Below are 19,539 nucleotides of genomic sequence, written 5' to 3'. Positions count from 1 at the left end.
CTGGTATTTTTAGGCCACTTGATGATGTTGTTCATTATGGCATTTTACCATTTTCACAGGATGTGTCAGCTCTCTTAAAAGTGTTAACCATTGATCAAAACCATTGATCGCCTGTATTTTTGGACAGTGAGATTTTGGCGGATCTGAGCCCTGGATTTAGGAGAAGTGCCTCTGAACGAATCTAAATTCATGGATGCCTGTCATGTCTCAAGACGACCTCAAGCTTAATATCTTCATTAACTCTTAAAGGAATGTTCTTAAATACTACTTAAGCTCTGTGGTCAGCAACATGTGTACAGTCACATGCTGAAAATGGAAGTCAATCATTTAATCTTTCATAATATCATACTTTCAAGTCCAAGTAATGCGAGATTTCGAGAGTAAAAAGCTGCAATGCTCTATACAGTAGAATAAACACTGCAACCAATGTCTCTTTGCCCATCTTGGTAACATTCCCAGGCTGATATTTTTTATATAAGTAATACACATTTTAGTTCAGGTCCTACTTTAGTGGGGAAAGAGAGAATTCTACAAAACTGTCAGAATTACATTTATATATAAATAATAATAAATAAATAGTATATTTTAAATCAGCAATGAAATTTAACAGGAGTGGCATCATTCATTTATATCTAGCTCAAATCACATGAAAAATTACTGGATAATCAATGCATGAAAATGTCAAGAAATCAAAAAAGAAAAAGAAATAAAAACCTACAAACAAACACAATCTAGGGTAAACAAACAATATTTCAGTATAAAATTAAATTTGGGTTTTTTAAGTGAAAGTTTTTCCAGGACTGCCATATTTAGTGTTATGAATGTTCCAATTCATATTTCTACAGGTGGTCCATCATCTCCATATCTCCCTACTTGTGAAGGCAATGTCACTATGTAGTTAAACAGTACGTCCTGTAAAGACATCACAAGCTTGAGCATTCAAACTTCAGTAAAATCATTTCTAAATGAAAGAATCTTATAAAATAAATATAATACCTCAAAAGCAAGAAAGCATCATGGCGATGCTTATTTCAGAGGACTTTTGAGTTCATGCTTGACTGATGCAACATGTTGCTTATGTTGGTGTTGCTATCACAACAAGTTAATCAATCCCAAACCCCTTTGAAATCAGAAATGTCCAGAATTTTAGATATTAGTCTGTTATAACCTCACAGAGAATCATAAATGGTCTGCTACTGAGAAATCTGTCAGATAGGTAGATAAGTAGAACATAGCATTACTGCGCCTGACCAGGTCAAGAGCGTCTGGAGGGCAGCTTGAGCCAGAGGCAGCAGAGCTGTGAGCAGATTTCTCACTACCTGCCAACCAAAGGCAAAGCCAGTATTACCCTTCAGTGTCATATCAGAACCAAAGTGATGGAAACCTGACCATGGCATGCGTTTGTCATAACTGACGGGCACAACCCAGTGAGAAGGTCATGAAGTGAGTAGTGGACTTGCAAGTGGACATTTTTCCCCACATCACACTGGTTTATTGTTAGACTCTTCCAAGAATCCACTAGTGGGGTTTCGTGTAATTTGATGTCATTCTTCGGGATTTACTTCTAAAACTGTGATGATACTGCTTGATATGGCTTGTGCCACTCCACTCTTGCTAACTGTCAAAATACAGTGCCACTATGAGGCGTCTTGGGCATAAACAGTCAATCATCTGCCTGCTTGCACTTGAAATTTTCATGTTGTCTTTTTTAAACAGAGCACCAGATAATTAAATATTTTGAAAGTGGTTAGAGGAAAAAAATGAAGGTCTGTTTGCTCTGAAAAAGATAATGTTCGCCTACTGTAACAAGAGCATGCCTGGTGCGCCAAACAATATTGCTTTAGTGCAGGTCTGCATAATAAAGAGCCTGCTTATGCATATTAATGAGGACACTTTGCATAATGTCTGCTCCATGTGACATGCACAGCAGAATACAGACACTCTGTCAGTTGTACTTTACTTAGGCGGGACATGAATAATGTTATTTCCATCCACCTTGCTCCATTCAAAGATCTCCAGTTAAACACCCCCCCCCCCCATCTTAACTTCATTTGCCCCCCATTCCCCCCCATTCCGACACACACTCGCTTCTCTAAAAACATATGGTAGAGGTGTATGTGATTCCAAACGAGGTCCTCGTTACCCCCCCCCCCACCTCCTTTTCATTCGTGCAAGCTTTTGGAAGAACTACAGCGACATCTGCATGTATCATGGCTCAAAAGCGCCAGGCAGATACCCACTGCAAGCGGGCTCTTTCTGCCAGGCTGCCGCCCCTTTGCCCCACAGCTCTCATTGCAGCTTTCGTAAACGTGGCTAATTGGGCCGCATCCTCTCAGCATTTGCATATGCTAAGAACCACCCAAGGGCATTTAGCAGGTGAGACTTGGGCAAGACAGCTATAGTGAGTTTGCCGTTTGCGATTACATAAGATAGTTTAGCGAAGAATGGAATGTAATCTAAATATGGATGTGTGTGTATATATATATATATATATATATATATATATATATATTTAGAAACTTTTTTTTTTTTATCCAGCACCCTTTGTGTCACATGTGAATAAATGTTTGTATATATATTTTTTTTAATTATATTTATTATTTCATAATTCTGACTTTTTTGTGGCCCTGTATTTTTCAAAAGAAATATGTACATTTATTTACTCTTCATATTACAAGTAAATATTTTTTTTCTTATGAATAAAGTGCCTTAAAAGGTTCATAAACAATGTCGAATCAAGCTCTCATTTTCGTGTACCGAACAATCTCTTCCTCTTAATTAAGCGTGTAACCGTTTGTTTAGATTCGTGTGTTCGTGTGTGTAAATTTCACACGTGTTAAGAAGCTCTTTTATCTATTCTTTGCACTGGACAGTGTGCCAGACATAATGACAGCAAGCACATTTAACCAGAAACAAAGGATTAATTTTGCCAAGTGATTTAATACAGGCAATCAGAGTCTCGGCAAGCATACTAATTATGCGCATAGTCTGTTTGATGGGTGGTTGGCAGAGGGGGCAGATGTGAGCAAGTGTTGGATTTGTTTCATACAAGCAGAAAGCTTGTGACAGAATGCCCCCAGCGATTCCCACGCTTTACTCCCAACCCGAGTTGCTAGTCCCCCACCTCCCGATCATGTTGGCACATGGTGCCAACTTCTTGCATTCCCATTTATGTATCAAACATATTTAATGTTTCACAATAGCTACAAAATTTCCCAGGGCTCCTGAATAAACATGATATTTAAAAGTGTGCCTTTAAGACGTCACGTACAAGATAACATTAAACATACAAATATACATTTCCTTTCTGTGCAAAAATGGCATATTTTGGCCTTCGTTCGTGAAAAAAATATTCCGGTGATTACGAACAGACGTATCCGCATTCACCCAGCACATAAACAGTGCTCTTGTTCCTTGGAAGATGCTCAATTAATCCGCATATGACAGGCTGAGCGAGCCCCTCCTTCTTTTTTTTAATTAACGTTGAATTAAAATGAATTGGCAGGATGCCGGAAAGCAGGCACACAGCTTTGAAGATTGCCATCGCATAATGAGTCGCTCTATCCTTTTTTTAACACATTGTGCTCCTCATTTCCCCCACTCCCTGTTCTCCGCTGCCAGTTGCCAGTGTGCCTTAGCGATTTAATGATATGCAAATGAAATATGCATAAAACCATTCTGCTGTTCGATGATTAAGCGCTGAGGACATTAGCAGGTGCCCTGCCATAGGCTCTCTTGTTGTCTCCTCTCCATTTCGCTTCGCCTGCAAACGCCACTTCTATAACAAAGATCAACACTAAAAACAGCAGAAAACTAACCATTTTAATAATGACGGTAATATCCAATCGGCAGAAATTTAATCCCATGCAGCATTTGTCTCGCCCATGTTTTGTAATATCCACATCCAGGGAAAGCAGAGGTCCTTGGCATTTGAAGGACTTGGCTGCAGTGAGCAGGGAGAGAGGAGAAACATGCTGGGTTTTCCTGGGGAGGACTTGGGAGAGACTAGCATAGCCAAGCATTGCAGTTGCTTTTCTTTGCTTGTTTGCATGTGGTATTAAGTGTATGTTGGCTCACAAAGAAGGAAAATATTCTCCCTTTCTTTTCCTTCTGCCTCTCCCTCTCCCCCTCTCCCTCCTTGTTTCTGCCAGCCAGTTTTTTTTCCTCCATTTTTTGTAATCCATTTGTATAATGAGGACGAGACGCAATTAACTTCCCCTGTGGAATTAAAATAAAAGACAGATCATCCAAACCTCATTAGCTCCAAACGATTATATCCACACGTGTTCCGCGGCGACAATTAAAAGAAAAAAAAAAACACACAACAAGAATTATGAATTAAAGCACTAATTGCGTATGCGACAAATACTTAATCGATCGCGTTGACGATGCCCCAAAAGATGCCACCATTGCCCAGCCTGTCCTTGCTGGTGGCAGCCTTGGTTCTGTCATCTTGGTGGTTATGCCAAGGCAGTGTAGGAAGCACAAAGATCTTATAATCCCTCCCTTTGGATGACTTCTTCAATTATTCATATTCCACAACCGTGCCCCTTTGTCCAACAAAATCGAAAGACATCAGAACTGCAAGTAAAAGTTTGGAGTATCCACTCGTAATTAGTGCGCGCTGATGAGCCTCCTTCCCCTGCTCTAATTGCCGTTTTAATTTTCGGCATGCATTTTAATCAGTTAAAACGAACTTAAGCAAATCATCCGTTCTTTCCGGTCGCATCACCGCCCGTAGTTGGCTGTGTGCCCGATGCCCATTGTCTTTGCGGAACCGGGACGATGTTCCTCCTCCGAACCCTGCAGGTACCAGCTCTCAGAAAGGGCTACTACTTCTGTGGTCGATTTATGTATCTAAAACATAAACAAAACGAACGGGAGGAGTTTGCCAGTTTCTTGATTGGGTGGCAAAGCGGGGGCATGCAAAAAAAGTGGGGTGGATGCCAAAAATGTTCCCACAGCCCCCCTGTCCCATTTGGCAGAGTTACAGGCAGGCTGGTCTGGAGGTTACCGCCTCCCCAAAGAGTCTGATGGAGTGATTCTGTGCCCCCTCCATCAGGTTCCTGCTTGGCTGTTGTGGGTGGCACCCCCCTTGTCTCTTGTCTCCCATACGGGTTGATGGCGTAAAGAATCTACAGTCTTAGCCATTCATCTCCCTGGTGATTGCTGTGAATGTAGATAAATCGCACACGCCTGCCTCCTCCTTCCCTCTCTGGCATAGCCTTGCTTGCTGCTGAAGTGGAGTTTCATACTTCTTGTATTCCCTCTTCTTATTTTGCTTTTTAAAAAAGCCGATCTTGAGCTACACCTGGACAAGTCCACGTAGCGAAAAAAAAAAAAAAAAACACTTTTCATTGTTGAAAGAATTACAACGATTAGCATGTCATTAAGAAAAAATGCACAAATTAAACCCCATCTGGTTAGTTGATTATAATTTTATGTGCCGGCTCATTAGTATGCATCCTCATGTTTGCTGATTCTCTTTCTTGCTCCTTTTTGTGTTTAGCTTTTGTAAACAGCTGCTGTTCTGCCGTTGGCATCGTCCCTCAGGTCCTCTCATGTTGAAAGGCGATTGACAGATTGGCCGCAATGCCCGTGGTAGACATTCTTCACTGTATTGGTTGGCAGGCGGTTGACAAGTGGTGGTGGTTCATATAGAGCAAAATTAAGTAGTAAAGGGAGTAGGGCTGCCACAAAAAGACGAACACCTCCCCTTTTCGTATAACAGCTTGGTGCTTCAATTTTGTTTAGTCGTTTTTCTTGCGCCAATTTGTTTTCATTCACAGCCGCCTCGTTGCCTTATTGAATCCGTCTCGCTAATTAGCTGCGCAAACTTTTCTGTTTAATTAGTCAACAAAAGCACCACCGTTGTCTTTGTTTGTTCTTGATTCCAGTTATCTTTGCCAACCGACCATGTCGGGCAAATACACGTTCACCTTTTCCATCTTTCCACAACAGATGCCACTGTAACAATCCAGGCACCCTGTTCAACAAAAAAACGCCTTGGCATCTCCATAAAACGTATCGCTGTGGATCGGTAGATGCTGAAATGTGCCACATGTATCCACCTGGTGTCTGCGGCATGGTTGCCAGCAAAGATGTTGGCATGGCATATGCTGCCTGGCTGGCAGACTGCCTGCTTGGCACAGAAAAATGCACTGCAGGAAAGAAGAAAGCGAGGAAGAGAGAGGGAGGCACTTCCTCATGCCCCGCCTCCAATGCCATTCAGCGGACAGTGCCACTATTGCCAATTTCCCATAAAAGTCTGGATACACTTTGTACCTTTACAGTCCCGTGGGGTAGAGTGGTTTAACGCTACTGCTGATGGCGTCCATTGCGATGGCGTGCAAGGACTTTATGCCGCCTATGTTGTCTCCGATATTGGCTCCGATGCCAGAAAGGCATTATCGACTTCTTTCCATCTTTCAATTCCACACTGAACGTCACCGACATTCCGTAATCATAAGCAGCAGATGGTATTCCCCTCCTTTTCCTGTTTGCATTGAGTTATCCTATACTGTTATTAGTGTACTGTCGCTTAAAAAAAAAAAAAAAAAGACCATTCTCTTTTGCCAAAACGAACTAAATGGCATGGGTCTTCATGTTTTTTTCCTTGTGTCTACCAGAAACCCCCTCCCCCCAAAGAGCCAGCACGCCGGTCCGCTTTGGTGCTGCCACTGAGGGGATGGCACCGTGCCAGCTATTCACTGCCACAATCCGCATTCACAGCTTGTTTCTTGTGCTCGCCCATCCCTTATCTTCTTCCCGTCTTTTCGTACCCTCCCCTCCATCGCTTTCAGCTCTGCCAGCACATCCCCTGCCGCCCCCCCAACTTTGTTCCATAAGCCTGACATTAATTAACATACGGGTTAATTGATTCTAAGAGCTGATGAATTGCTCATAACATCTGTCGTAGGCTGGCTACCCCGCTGCCTGCCCCACAACACCATTACCCTGGCATTGCCCGCTTGTCTACTTTGCCCTTCCCTCCATGGAGGTGGTCACCCCAGCATCTGAGGTGAATGGTTCCCTTGTTCCTCTGTACGCTAGGAAGGAGGCTGCTTATTGGACTATAGCTGATCACAGCTGATGTTTGCCATCTGATCTCTGCACAGAATGTTACATGGCATTTTGTTATAAATAAGCAAAGTCCTCCTCGTAACCACCTCTCACCCCCCCCCCCCCCCTCAGTCACTCTTCCAAACTGTCTTTTCCTGATCCACTAAAATCTTATCTGCTTCCCTTGCAACTGAAGTTTTTTGGGTCTTAATTGTGTTCTAATTCGAGGTATTCTTCATAACACTCTGATAACAATAATAACATTTGAGGAGTGTACCATTTATTTTATTCACCATTGTGAACTTTTCATCTGCACTTAATTATCCTCTGTCTTATGTGATCGCCTACTGGAAACATTTCTGCGGTGTCGGTCATATTTGATTAAGCAATCAAAAGTGTAATTATCAAATATTATCGCACAACTTGCATCTCCGCTCTTTTTTTTTATGTGTGTGTTACTCTATTTGGAGCTGACAAGGCTAAAAACACGAAGCAGTTTTGAATTATTTAATCATGGATTTCCCCCTTAACTCTGTCTCCTTTCTGCAATTAATTAGTCTACTGCAGTACTCGCATGCAAATGATATCCCTGACTCATTTAGACATATACACGCACGTTAGCGAATCACCACATCTTATTTTTGCACACAGTATTATTTGTTATTCTTAACCACGTCATTTAATCAGAAAATTTAACTCTGGAAGATCAAGTTTTGAATTGCCTCACACTGTCAGTGTTCCGTAGCAAGTATAGCCCTAAATTTTTTTTCTGAGAAGCAGCGTGCGTGTGTTGTGGGGCACTGGCACACATGGCTCCGGCAAAGCTACATTCTTTCCACTTTCTCATCTTTTGCTTTTTTTCATTATTAAATAAAAAGGAGCACAAGGCTTTGCAGGCAACAAGAGGAATCCATTATGCAAATCGCCTGTTATTTGCATAATGTCGTATGCCAGGAATATGCAAATGAAGCATGTAATTTATGAGTGCCTGCATCTGTCTCAGAGTGTTCCCATAAGTTACAAAGAGAAGATTTATTTTAATTAATAATTTTTTTTCCCTCTGTGTTCTTCTTCTCAAACTGGCAAATATGTCAAGCACCATACTAAAAACAAAGCACAAAGTGTGTTCTTACAGGCTGTGTACATTCAAAGAGTGAGAAAACTTGGCAGCTGGTGGCTAGGAGACAGGGGAGGGGACATGCGGATGGCAGATACAGGGAAACTGGCACAATAAATTGCTTTTTAAAAGGGTGGGAGCAGAAGGCTCTTTTCTAAAACAATTGAACGTGTTAGTGCGACGAAAAGAAAGGGAAATGCAAATGTCAACAAGCCTCATTTAAGGGGAAGTTGGAAGTTCCCTGCTGTCCCCCCACACTACTGGGTGCCGTCCTGCCCACTTGGCTGGGCGTGTGCCCCTCTGAGGAGCTGCCAGCTTTGCCTCTTCCCCCACAGGAGTGTCTGCGGAGTCATTCATGATGTTGGCTGCGTAGTGCAGCTTAGCTAGAGAGAGGGAGAGAGAGAGGGATGAAGAGAGAAGCTTCATGAGGAAATGTAAATGCATGAGTACGTAAGTATGTGAGAGCACGGGCTCTTCCAGTACCTAGGAATGCCAATGCCGCCTTGGCCAGCACATCGACGGCAAGAGCGGGAACCATCGCCATCGTTGTCATTGGACGTGCCCTGCTGTCTGCGATCTCGCTAATTCCACCCATTCTTACCTTTTGTGTTGGGCTTCTCGTAATCAACGGCCTGTTTTGCATTCTTGATCTCTCCCCAATGTGACACATTGAGACAAAGCAGAGGGGGGGTGACTGGTACAGGAAAAAAAATGTATTTTTTTTATTTTTTTATACAGTCGACTGGAGAAGTGATAATCGTTTTTCTGTGTTGTTCTTCGCAAGGCCTCTGTTCAAAGTGAAATCCTTCTGATGTTTTTTCTCCCTTGCCGTCAAGTCAGGATTCGTCAGGACAACTTCAGGATTTTACCCGTATGTTGTTTTTGGAACTATTTCCTATGGATTGGGATGAAGTTGGCATGGCGTGGAACTTGTTTACCTGGATTACTCTTTGCCCTAGGGATGTTCTCTATCCCTTCTGTAATATTTCCACAGAATTAAACAGCCAGTTGTGTACTTAACTGCTTTCAGAACCCATTGTGCTCTACGTGACTACAAAGACTGATGATCCAGAGGTCGTGTGGCAGTCTGGCAACGGCTCGGAGCAGTTTGTGGGCATCTGGAGGGGTATGAGAGGATACTCGGAGCCTGAGTGAACGGTTGCTGGAATTGTTGTCCTTGGTTTCAGAGCGATCCTCTGGCTGTGGCGCTTGGTCTCATCAGGTCTCCTGTTCTAAGATTTTTAGAGCCGTTGTTAATTAAAGCCCCGAGATCATTATCCGCATTCATTTCATTCGCCTGGAAATTTTTGCTTGAAGATATGAGTTCGTTTGGGTTGTGAATATTAGCATGATGTAATTGGGAGCTGTCTGTAATTTTTTTTTTTCTTAACATTGCCGTTAAGCTTCATCTTAATTACGCAGAGCAGACATTTCATTATTTGCTTGCATACTGATGAGATTCGTGGAGCTTTTTCTTTTTTTTCAGAGGCGTTTCTCAATTTAATGGGTTAAGAGATGTGTATTTTTTTTCTTGTACTTTATTTACATTTTTTTTATTTTTGTAAAAAAAAAAATCTTTTTTCTTTAAAGACAAGTTGTTCAAAAAAGTGAATGGAATTTTAATGAGTACAAGACATTTCTGATCTATTAAGCAGGATTTGTAAAGAACCAAAATAGCATGACTATTATGACTAATAGCTTTCTTATTTTGTTGTCACATTATGCTTCTGTAAGCTTATGTATCTTCATTTACTATTTCTTTGTTATTTGTGAAAACCAAAGAAAGACCAGTTTTAATGTAGTTTGGCTAAGAAAGGAGATTAAAGCATTAAAATACCTCACAAAATTTGTCCTTTTTCCTTAGAAATTATTACTGTCTTTTCTTGAATTCAAAAAGAGAAAGATAATTCAACAAGTTGGATTGAACAAATGGTACCAGTAAACACACTTGCTCATTTAACTCCAACATGAGTCAGCAGTTCATGAGAGGACACTAAACTACCTTTTATTTGGCAACCAAGAGGAGAGACTTTAGAGTAGGTATTTGGATTACAAGAAATGAAATGAAACATTGTTTGTCAATCATAAAATGATTCATTGTACTGAAATACGACATCTTTAATGCTGGATTTTTGGAATTAGCTGATATAATTACAAAAATGAACATAGTTTCAACAATACGTTTTAAATAGTTTTATTTTATTGTGATAAAATGGAGCATTGCATGTTAACTATTGAGTAGTACTAAAAATGTAATTAGAAATGTAACATTTTGCTAGTGTAAGCAATCACAATTTCTACATAAGATTTAGAAATGAACATTAAGATTTTTTTTTTAAGAAATAACATTATGCTTGAACCGGACTGCATGAGAACAATACTCTTGTACACACAACAAAATAATGATACTACGTGCTTGTGAAAATTAGCGCTATAATTGGGAACGCTGTATAATTGTTCAGTAATTACAACTCTTTTTTTCCTTTTTTTTTACATTGCCGTTAAGCCGTCGTCTTACTGTAATTATGCAAAGCAGACAGTTCATTATTTTCTTGATGAAGCCATTTTTTTCAGACCTCTTCTAGCGGGAAGATTACCATGCTTAATAAAATGTCCGCTCTGTAATACATTTCCTCAAATTCTTAATTTTTAGATTAGTTTCGTGGAAATAGGTACCCTCTAAATAAGTAAATAAAATAATAAATAAATAGATAAACAACCGTGTGTTTTTAATAATAGCTGTTTCTCATTAATTTGTCATTGAACTATTTGAGAGCCATTGTTAATGCCTATTCTCTCACATTCAGATTTATTCTTCTTTCAACTCAGCAGTCAAGTCAGTCTTGATTGTCTTTATGTTTAAAAAGCATCTAGTCTTTTCTTATGTGTTGTTTATTTACTTGACAGCAATGATCAGAGGACACTAATAAAGATGATTGGTAAGATGAAAAGAGCCATGCCGGCACCACTGTTTAATTGTGTGTTATTCAGTTTATTATCAGTCATTCATTTATACTATTTTAATGCTATTTTAAAACAGCAGCTCAAGTTAGTTTTTAACAGTGAAAACGTGTTAGTTGTATCAGCACTTGAAGCGGTGTTTCATTTCAGTCGTGCCCTGACACAATCCTTGCTGTATGTGCGAGACAAGTTTGAATCCGGCTGGTGTCAGTTTTGTTTTCATTATAAAATATAATTAATAAACACTGAATTGTATCACTGCTTCAGCCTCACACTGATGACACCGAACAAACATTTTTGTTGTTTGTGGTAATTAGTTGCTTTGTGAAAATCATTGCACATTTCATATTGTAGCTGGTGTTTGGCGATGATGGCACCACTACTCCAAAATCGATGATGCTTTTAAGATAAATAATGGATCATGATTTTATTATTTTAAATGCTTTATAACAAGGCTGTTAATATTTGCACGGTTAACATACTACTATATATATAATATTATTATAAGCATTATTAATTAATGCTTCAGGCACGGCTCATGGACATTTCCCGATCTTGCACCCCCCCACCCCCCTTCCCCACCTTCGCTTCCTGTCTAATTACTGTCCTATCAAATAAAGACAACCCCCCCCCCCCCCTCCAAAAAATAAATAAATAAATGAATTCCAGGTAAAAAGTCAGCTCACCACTCCCTATTTCTTGAGCAGCCCTGGTGTTTTCAATTTAAACATATAAAACACACACACACACACACACATATATATACATATATACCTTCGCATTCTAAAGTTTTTCCAATTCTAGATGAAGGGAAATATTTAGCAGAATGTCAAAGCTACTCTTTCCCTTTAATGAAAATAATGAATGTTGACCATAAATGTCCTTGGTCTCCATCCACTTTTATTATATGGCCAAAAAACAGCTTGGATGGGGTTTAGACCAACATAAGGGTGAGTAAATTAAGCAAAATAAAAACAAAACAGTTTTTTTTTTTTATACCTTTATTCCGTATCACAGATGTATATGTTAATGCGTCAAGTACAAAATTTATGAGTCCTTCTCATAAACCTTGACAAATTGTGTATTGTCCTTTTGTTTTATTTTTTTCCATGTTTATTGAATTCATTCATGTATGTTCAAAATATATTATACAGAAAATTATTCAGGGTCAGTGTTACAGAACTCTTAAATCATATACATTCAGGTTTGAACTTTTGTAACGTGTTCTATTCAGTTCGGTTGGTCACTTGAAATGTGCTCTTTTATACCACTTAACAGTGAAGGAGACATGGTACTTGATTAAGGCCCAATCCACATGTGCTTCTTTGCATTCACTGTGCACCTTGACCTTACGCTATATGTCACTTGGCAAGCATTTATTTCACAAGATGCTCTCTCATAAAACTGGTAATCTAGCTTCAGCTGTGTGAAGGTTTTAGCATTCAGAGTAACTGCTCCACAGAGCACAAAGACACAAATAGGCCCAGGCTATGAATAATTGAGGTGGCCCTTGGAAAAGATGGAGATTGGCGCTCTGTGAAAGGACCTGGACAGCTCTCTGTCATGGTAATCACATAAGTGACTCAAAACACTTCAAGTAAACACTCATCCATTCCAGGGTAGATGGAGAGGAGCAGCTTGCTTCGTGTTTGATGATACGGTAACGTTCAGTGTGCTCCTCAGGTGTAGGGATGTACACAACTACATATTTTCAAATCAAGTTTGTGGCTTTTGCACTAGTTGAGGTGTCTGTTTGCATGTGTATGGCTGTAGCAGCAGTGATTTAAAGGGGAAAAATTTAAGGACGCAACTTTGAAGAATAGTTTTAGCTGATAGCATGCTAATTAAAGTTTTGGACTAAGACCTTGTCTGTCTCTGGTAAATCCTAATATTGATCGTATTTGATTTGTTTCCACCTAGGAGCATTGAAAATACATTTCTGCAAACGTTTAATAACATAATTCACTGTAGTTTCCAGTGGAAAATGTACATTTCTTCTCTACCCTGTAATTATGATTACAGGGTAGATTATCGATTAAAGGAGACAGAGACAGTTCTGTGGAGTTTCTTGCACAATACTGAATTATTGCCTCAAATTGCTTTTACTACAGAACATGATTTGTAAAACTAAACAATTTAAGTAGTCAAAAACTTGTAGATGCAAGCCACTAACCAGACATTTTATTTCTGAACTGCTGTAATAAGTACAACAATCAATATATAAAAAAAAAAACAAATGGCCAGATTCACATTCATGTGTTTTTATTGGCACTGACTGAGCGTTTCACTTTGAAAGTGTTGCAAATTGTGCAATTGTGCCAAGCAATATCAGTTTGCTGAAAGGTCGACACACAGGCATCTTTTTCCAATAACCCTTGGTCGATTCGTTTACATGGTTGAGGTTAGCCTACTTCATGTGAGTTATCATTTATTACACTGACATTAATTTATTGTCATTAAGCTAAACCTGAGCACTGATAGCCATCTGTCTGTTTTTCTTTCTCCACTGCTAGTTGTCTGAGTTATGCTGGAAGCCATTCAGGATGCCGTACAGGAGCAGCCTGAGCAGCCTAAAACTAAAGTAAGTTTCAAATATTGCATTTCCATGAAACCTGAATCAGCTGTTTCTGTTGTGTGACAGTCGCTATGTTCCAACCTTACTGAGCTGTCTCACTGTGTACGATGTTCTTACATCGGCAGCTGAATCAATAGTGTCGGAAATTAGCATGTTGCTAAGCTATCAACTTGATGGCTAAATTTGGAATAGCATATTAGCTTAGCTGATTCCATAATTATATTAAGTCTTAAATTGCAAGAAAAACACTCGAACATTAGGTGAAATATAGCCCCAGGCTCAAAACATGCCTTTACTTATGTGTTTGAAAAATAATCATAAAAAATGTACCTAAAAAAAATGTTTTACTGCAGTTTCCAGCTGAAATCAACACTAGTAGCAGTAAAACACCATCAACATTTTCACACAAATCATGATTACAGGGGCAGATTATTATTGCCTTCCCTGTGAGCGATACACTACTAAAATCTTATAAATCTTAAATGTACATTTAGTCATTTAGCAGATGCTTTTATTTAAAGCAACTTACAAAAAAGGACAGTGGAAGCAATCAAAATCAACAAAAGAGCAACTATATGGTAGTGCTATAACAAGTCTCAGTCAGCTGAACATAGTACACGTAGCAAGGTTTTATTTATTATTATATAATAAATAAAAAAGAAAACAGATATAATAGAAAAGGAATAGAGCAATCTAGTGTGAGAGGCATTTTTTGCTTTTTGTTAATTATATAAAAAAACATAGAATATTAAAATAATAGTGTTAGTTGTTTTAAAAGAAAACAAGCAGTAAGTAAATGAATAGAGTGCAAGTCTAAGGGGCAAGTTTTTTTATGAATAGAAATAGAGAGTGTCAGAATAGAGAGTGTCAGAGGGTCATATAAAGATAGAAGAGATGTGTTTTTAGCCGATTCTTGAAGAGAGAGTGAAGTATTCAGCTGCTTGGATTGAGTTGGGCAGGTCATTCCACTATTAAATCTTATAAGGCAACATATATATATATATATATATATATATATATATATATATATATATATATCTTCTTTTCAATGTAGTTATAGGATTGTCAGTGCAGGTGAGTTGCTCTTTAAGTATTGCAACAGATCCTGCATTTACTACCGTGTGTTGTTGCATATGCAGTGCATGACCTTGTCCCTGTTTCTTTACTCTACATCTGCTAAATGGAAAAACCCATGTGTTCCCATTTGTCTTTATTCAGTGTTTTGCACCTGCCTGAGCATAAGGAGGACCTGAAACACAAGGATACCCCTGAGGGTATCGGATGCTTGGTTATGCAGTTATATTAACTATAGCATGCCATAAATGCCTACATAAGCAAAGGATTGAATAATTCACAGTGCTTGGCAGATCTGTAATTAAGAGCATCTTGTAGGACCCTCCATGATTCATTTTTGCTGTCCATATGTGGTAAACAGAGCTGGCACATGATGCTCAGGCCTGACATGGTCATGGTGCTTCATTTAGCCTGAAGGGAGGGGAGGTCCTCATTAATACTGTACATACATGTATACATTCAGTGTTTTCACAAGTGAACTCCAGTTATTTAATAGGAATCCTATTGGAAAAAGATTTCCTGATGTGGGTTTAACAACGTGTTCAAGTTAGTCACTCCGATTCAGAGCACTGACCAACAGAAAGCTGCTTGGTTAGGCAGTGACTTCTGTGCTAGCTGTGCTTCATATATTCACAATAGCTAATAATCCTTCTCCTTAATTTCTCTGAAACTTTTGCTAATGTTAACAAAACTTCAAAGGAATATACTTGATTACTTACAGCTTCTATTTTTAAACGATGCTTTTTGAAAGTGAACCAAACTAGGGATAAAATGCAAGATTGAACCAGCTCAGTTTATTTTAGAACAAATGCTCTTATTATTTTAGAATTATTTTAGAAATGTTCTTATTATTTTAGAAAATCATAATTTTCAATTAATTCAATTAATTGATTACATTTAGAAATTTTGCTTTATTTTTATTTATTTATTTATTTCCCACATAATTTTGTATCAAAATGACATAACTAACTGTTATACAACAAACTTCTCCTTGGTGATGTATGCAGGACTTTTCCAATCCCTACCCATTTCAAAATCTTATTAACAAACAATAAATATACTGCCCTACATTTCTTTTAATAAAGCTGTTTTTCTAAATTTTCAAGTTGTCTGACTAGAATCCATGTTTTAATCTGCCCCAGGTGAAATCTTGATCCTATTCCCTTCATCTCGCTTCTGTTTACTGTCCTATACTTTAGATAAAGGCTACAACTTCAACTGAAGCATATTTGGTGAATAATGTAAAATACATGCTAAAAAGAAGACTGTCTTTGTAAGTGTGAATCATAGTTTCACATAATAATTAAAATGACTAATCTAATCTAATAGTGAATATACTTTCTTTAATAAAATATAATCTTTACATTGTTGTTTTCGATTTCCTGTTTTCCACAATAAGATTGACAAGTGTACATTTGATTATACATTGAGTGAATGTCTCCTGTAATTTTTTTTTCATATAAATCGTTAATTGATTTTTGTGTTATAGCATCATATAGAATGAGGATCACAGTCTAAATTGGTTACGCAATATGAAAAGTTGATGTTAATTTGAGCGAAATTCGTAATTTGTTTGATAGATGCCCTCTACTATATGGTTGGACTGCATGTCCACAGACGATGGTGGGGCATTAGAGCTGTTATTGATTCAGCATATTTAAACAGCTCCAAACTAAGAGAAAGGCTTAAAAAGGGCACAACTAATTAGTCAGTTGTCAATAATTGACACCAAGATTTATGCAGTGCGACTAGAACTGGCTTTGATTGAAAGGCCCGTTTATCTTTTACAGATCGGACTGGATGTGCTTTCTTTCTTTTCTTTTCTCAAGCGTTTAGTGTAAAGGGAAGTGAATTAGAAGTGAGCTCTGTCGAGTATGAATCATTAACCTAAAGCAGACCACGTCTGTTTCATCAGTCATTGAATACTCACTAATAGACTATCAAATTGTTGCCTCTGGGTTATGCTGTGATAACCTTGGCCTCAGTGCATACATACACACTCATGAGATGTGGTCTGGCAGGGAATCAGATGATGTCAGCTGTCAGGCTTGGGGACAGCGGTTCAGTTCATTGTGTAGCCCCCTCTTTTGGAAGTCTGCTGAAACACAAAGTGATTTCCAGAGCTGTTTCATGACCTCTGATCAGTAATGGTGAAAGTCTTTTCTTTCGCCATTTGTGTTCGCAAGATGAAACAGGACAATGGAATCTTTAATATTTACATTGAAATAGAGACCATATCTATGGACCAGAATGTCATGTAGACTGAATCTGAATCAAAGTCAAATCTGAATTCAGTTAAGTGCCAAGTTCTTACACACTTACAGTACTTTTTATGCTTATTTTATTTTATTTTTCATGGTAAAAAGTTACTTTATTTCTTGTTTTATGTACCTTACTCCTTCAGGTTGTTTGTACCAAATTACTTTAATTTGGCAAAAAAATAAAAAATTCTAATATAAAAAAATAAATATTTCTAAGAGGTAATTATAAAATATTAGGTCAAAATAAGTTTTTTTTTTTTTTTTTTTTTATGACGTTTGCACCTTTATTATGATACGAGGACAACCCTGACATCTCATTAAAAAATATTTCCATCTTTAAAAATAAAAACAAGTTTATTTGAAGAGGAGGTATCTTCCACTCAATGTATTTTTTTTTTAAATAAATTAATCTATTCATGATTGATCATGAGAGCAGCCTATCAATCACACACATTTTCTTCATATAATGTAAAAATCTATCTGCAAGTTAGTGTATTGACAATATTGTGAGTTTTTGCATGTTTTGAACTCGTCATGATTTGATTAATTTAGCTGTTTTATATTGTATCATTGAATTTTGCATTTTAATTGTTTTTTTAACATTGTGGTAGTGCTTTAGGTGTGAGAAAAGTGCATTATAAATAAAATGTATTATTATTATTATTATTATTATTATTATTTATCAGTGTGACGGTGTTTGTCCTTGTGCCATGTCACACTTAGGGGCCATACATGGGGTCATCACTGACCTCTCCCTCTCCCTCACTATCTTTACCTCTAAATCTCATTTTGAGCGCCACAGCATTGTGTGCAGCGTGCTCTGGCGGCTAAAGGTTCTTGTTAAAAGCTGTAACTTATCTCACGTTTGAAGCTAATGGGAAGAACACTGGCCACAGTGAAAAATAAATTACATTTTTCCCCCCCTTCCCTTGCGATGCCCTTCTAACCCATCGCGTAATATAGCAGTGGTGAGAGTATGCATTACAGAGCCGAGACATTAGAATTTATCTGTACTGCACAACGCTGACTGATGCATTTGAAAATAATGTACTGCAGTCCCAACATTACAGGACCCCGTAACTAATGGACAGCTCTCGCCTGAGCTCGCCTCTGTATATCATTCAACTGCTGCACCTCATCAAGCCCAGAGTCCTTTACAGAGCAGCACAGAACATCTTTTACTTTCTGTCTTGCTCTTATGGTACAGGTACGTGCCCACTGGTGTGGAATGAATCTGCCCACTGTTGCTTTGGTTTTTGGTGTCTGTAAAACATTCAGCAATGCAGTTGTTGTCATACACGGGTGTTTCTGGGACACATTTATATGAATTGATTTATAGTTTATTGATTTTCCATTGATTTCTGCATAATTTTTATGTAAACTTTCTTGGAAACTTGTTCTCATGCCTTCATTATTTAATTATGCTGGTTTGTAAAATGCATTTACCCTTTTACCAGAACCAGACTTTATACATTAAAGTAGTAAAACAATCATGAATCATTTCAATATTTATTGTGTGGATTTTATTTTTTATAATAATAAATATAGCTGACCCTCAGCGCCACCTTACCTACAATTGTACCTGTATTTTTAAAGTAATGCATTATTGGGGGAAGTCGTGGCCTAATGGTTAGAGGGTTGGACTCACAGTCGAAAGGTTGTGAGTTCGAGTCTCGGGCCGGCAGGAATTGTGGGTGGGGGGAGTGCATGTACAGTGCTCTCTCCACCCTCAATACCACGATTTAGGTGCCCTTGAGCAAGGCATCGAACCCCCAACTGCTCCCCGGGCGCCGCAGCATAAATGGCTGCCCACTGCTCCGGGTGTGTGCTCACAGTGTGTGTGTGTGTTCACTGCTGTGTGTGTGTGCACTTCGGATGGGTTAAATGCAGAGCACGAATTCTGAGTATGGGTCACCATACTTGGCTGAATGTCACGTCACTTTTTTCACTTTTATATTTAAAGATTGTGTACTTGTTTGGTTACCAATGAAAACTTGATTAAAATGAAATCTAAAACACGATGCTTGAGAAAAAGATGAATCAGTATTACATAATACTTTCAAATATTAACAAATAACACATTTTGAACACTATTTTTCTAAGAAATAACCCTGACATTTCTGACTTTATTCCTCTTAAATGCCCCTTTTCTCCCTTAAAAAAAAGTTAAATGTTAAGGAGTTAAATGTTAATATTTTTAAGTCATGGTATTTTTAATGCGTTTTTGAAAAAATCTATAGATCTGCCATTGACCCTCAGGGCGCCCTAACTATCACCCACATGTTCTTTATAGAATGTAAACCTCTAGCAGTGTATTGACAATATTGTGCTGAGGACAATGTGATGCTTAAGGAAAAGAAAAATTGGTATCACTTATAAACAATGGTTTAATTTAATGGCATTTCCAATAAAGCTGTATATCTGTCAAGTTATGCAAAATATTTTAATGTTTTTGTTGTATTTAAGATATATTAAATACTAAATATATG

At 38.3% G+C, this 19,539-nt stretch overlaps 1 protein-coding gene across 2 annotated transcripts in view; it reads left to right on the top strand.

Moving 5' to 3' along the window:
• LOC127962673 (trichohyalin) overlaps positions 1–19,539 on the top strand; it is a 191,668-nt gene that overhangs the window by 31,323 nt on the left and 140,806 nt on the right. For both annotated transcript variants that reach the window (XM_052562317.1, XM_052562318.1), the window contains exon 2: positions 13,654–13,721. In XM_052562317.1, coding sequence (XP_052418277.1) covers positions 13,665–13,721 — 57 coding nt within the window. In that variant the 5' untranslated portion in view covers positions 13,654–13,664. The remainder of the gene's footprint in view (positions 1–13,653; positions 13,722–19,539) is intronic.

The sequence above is a fragment of the Carassius gibelio genome, chromosome B7 (genome assembly GCF_023724105.1).
Source record: "Carassius gibelio isolate Cgi1373 ecotype wild population from Czech Republic chromosome B7, carGib1.2-hapl.c, whole genome shotgun sequence".
NCBI lineage: Eukaryota > Metazoa > Chordata > Actinopteri > Cypriniformes > Cyprinidae > Carassius > Carassius gibelio.
The sequence above is the reverse complement of the archived record's forward strand: the minus strand, read 5'-3'. Positions and strand labels throughout refer to the sequence as shown.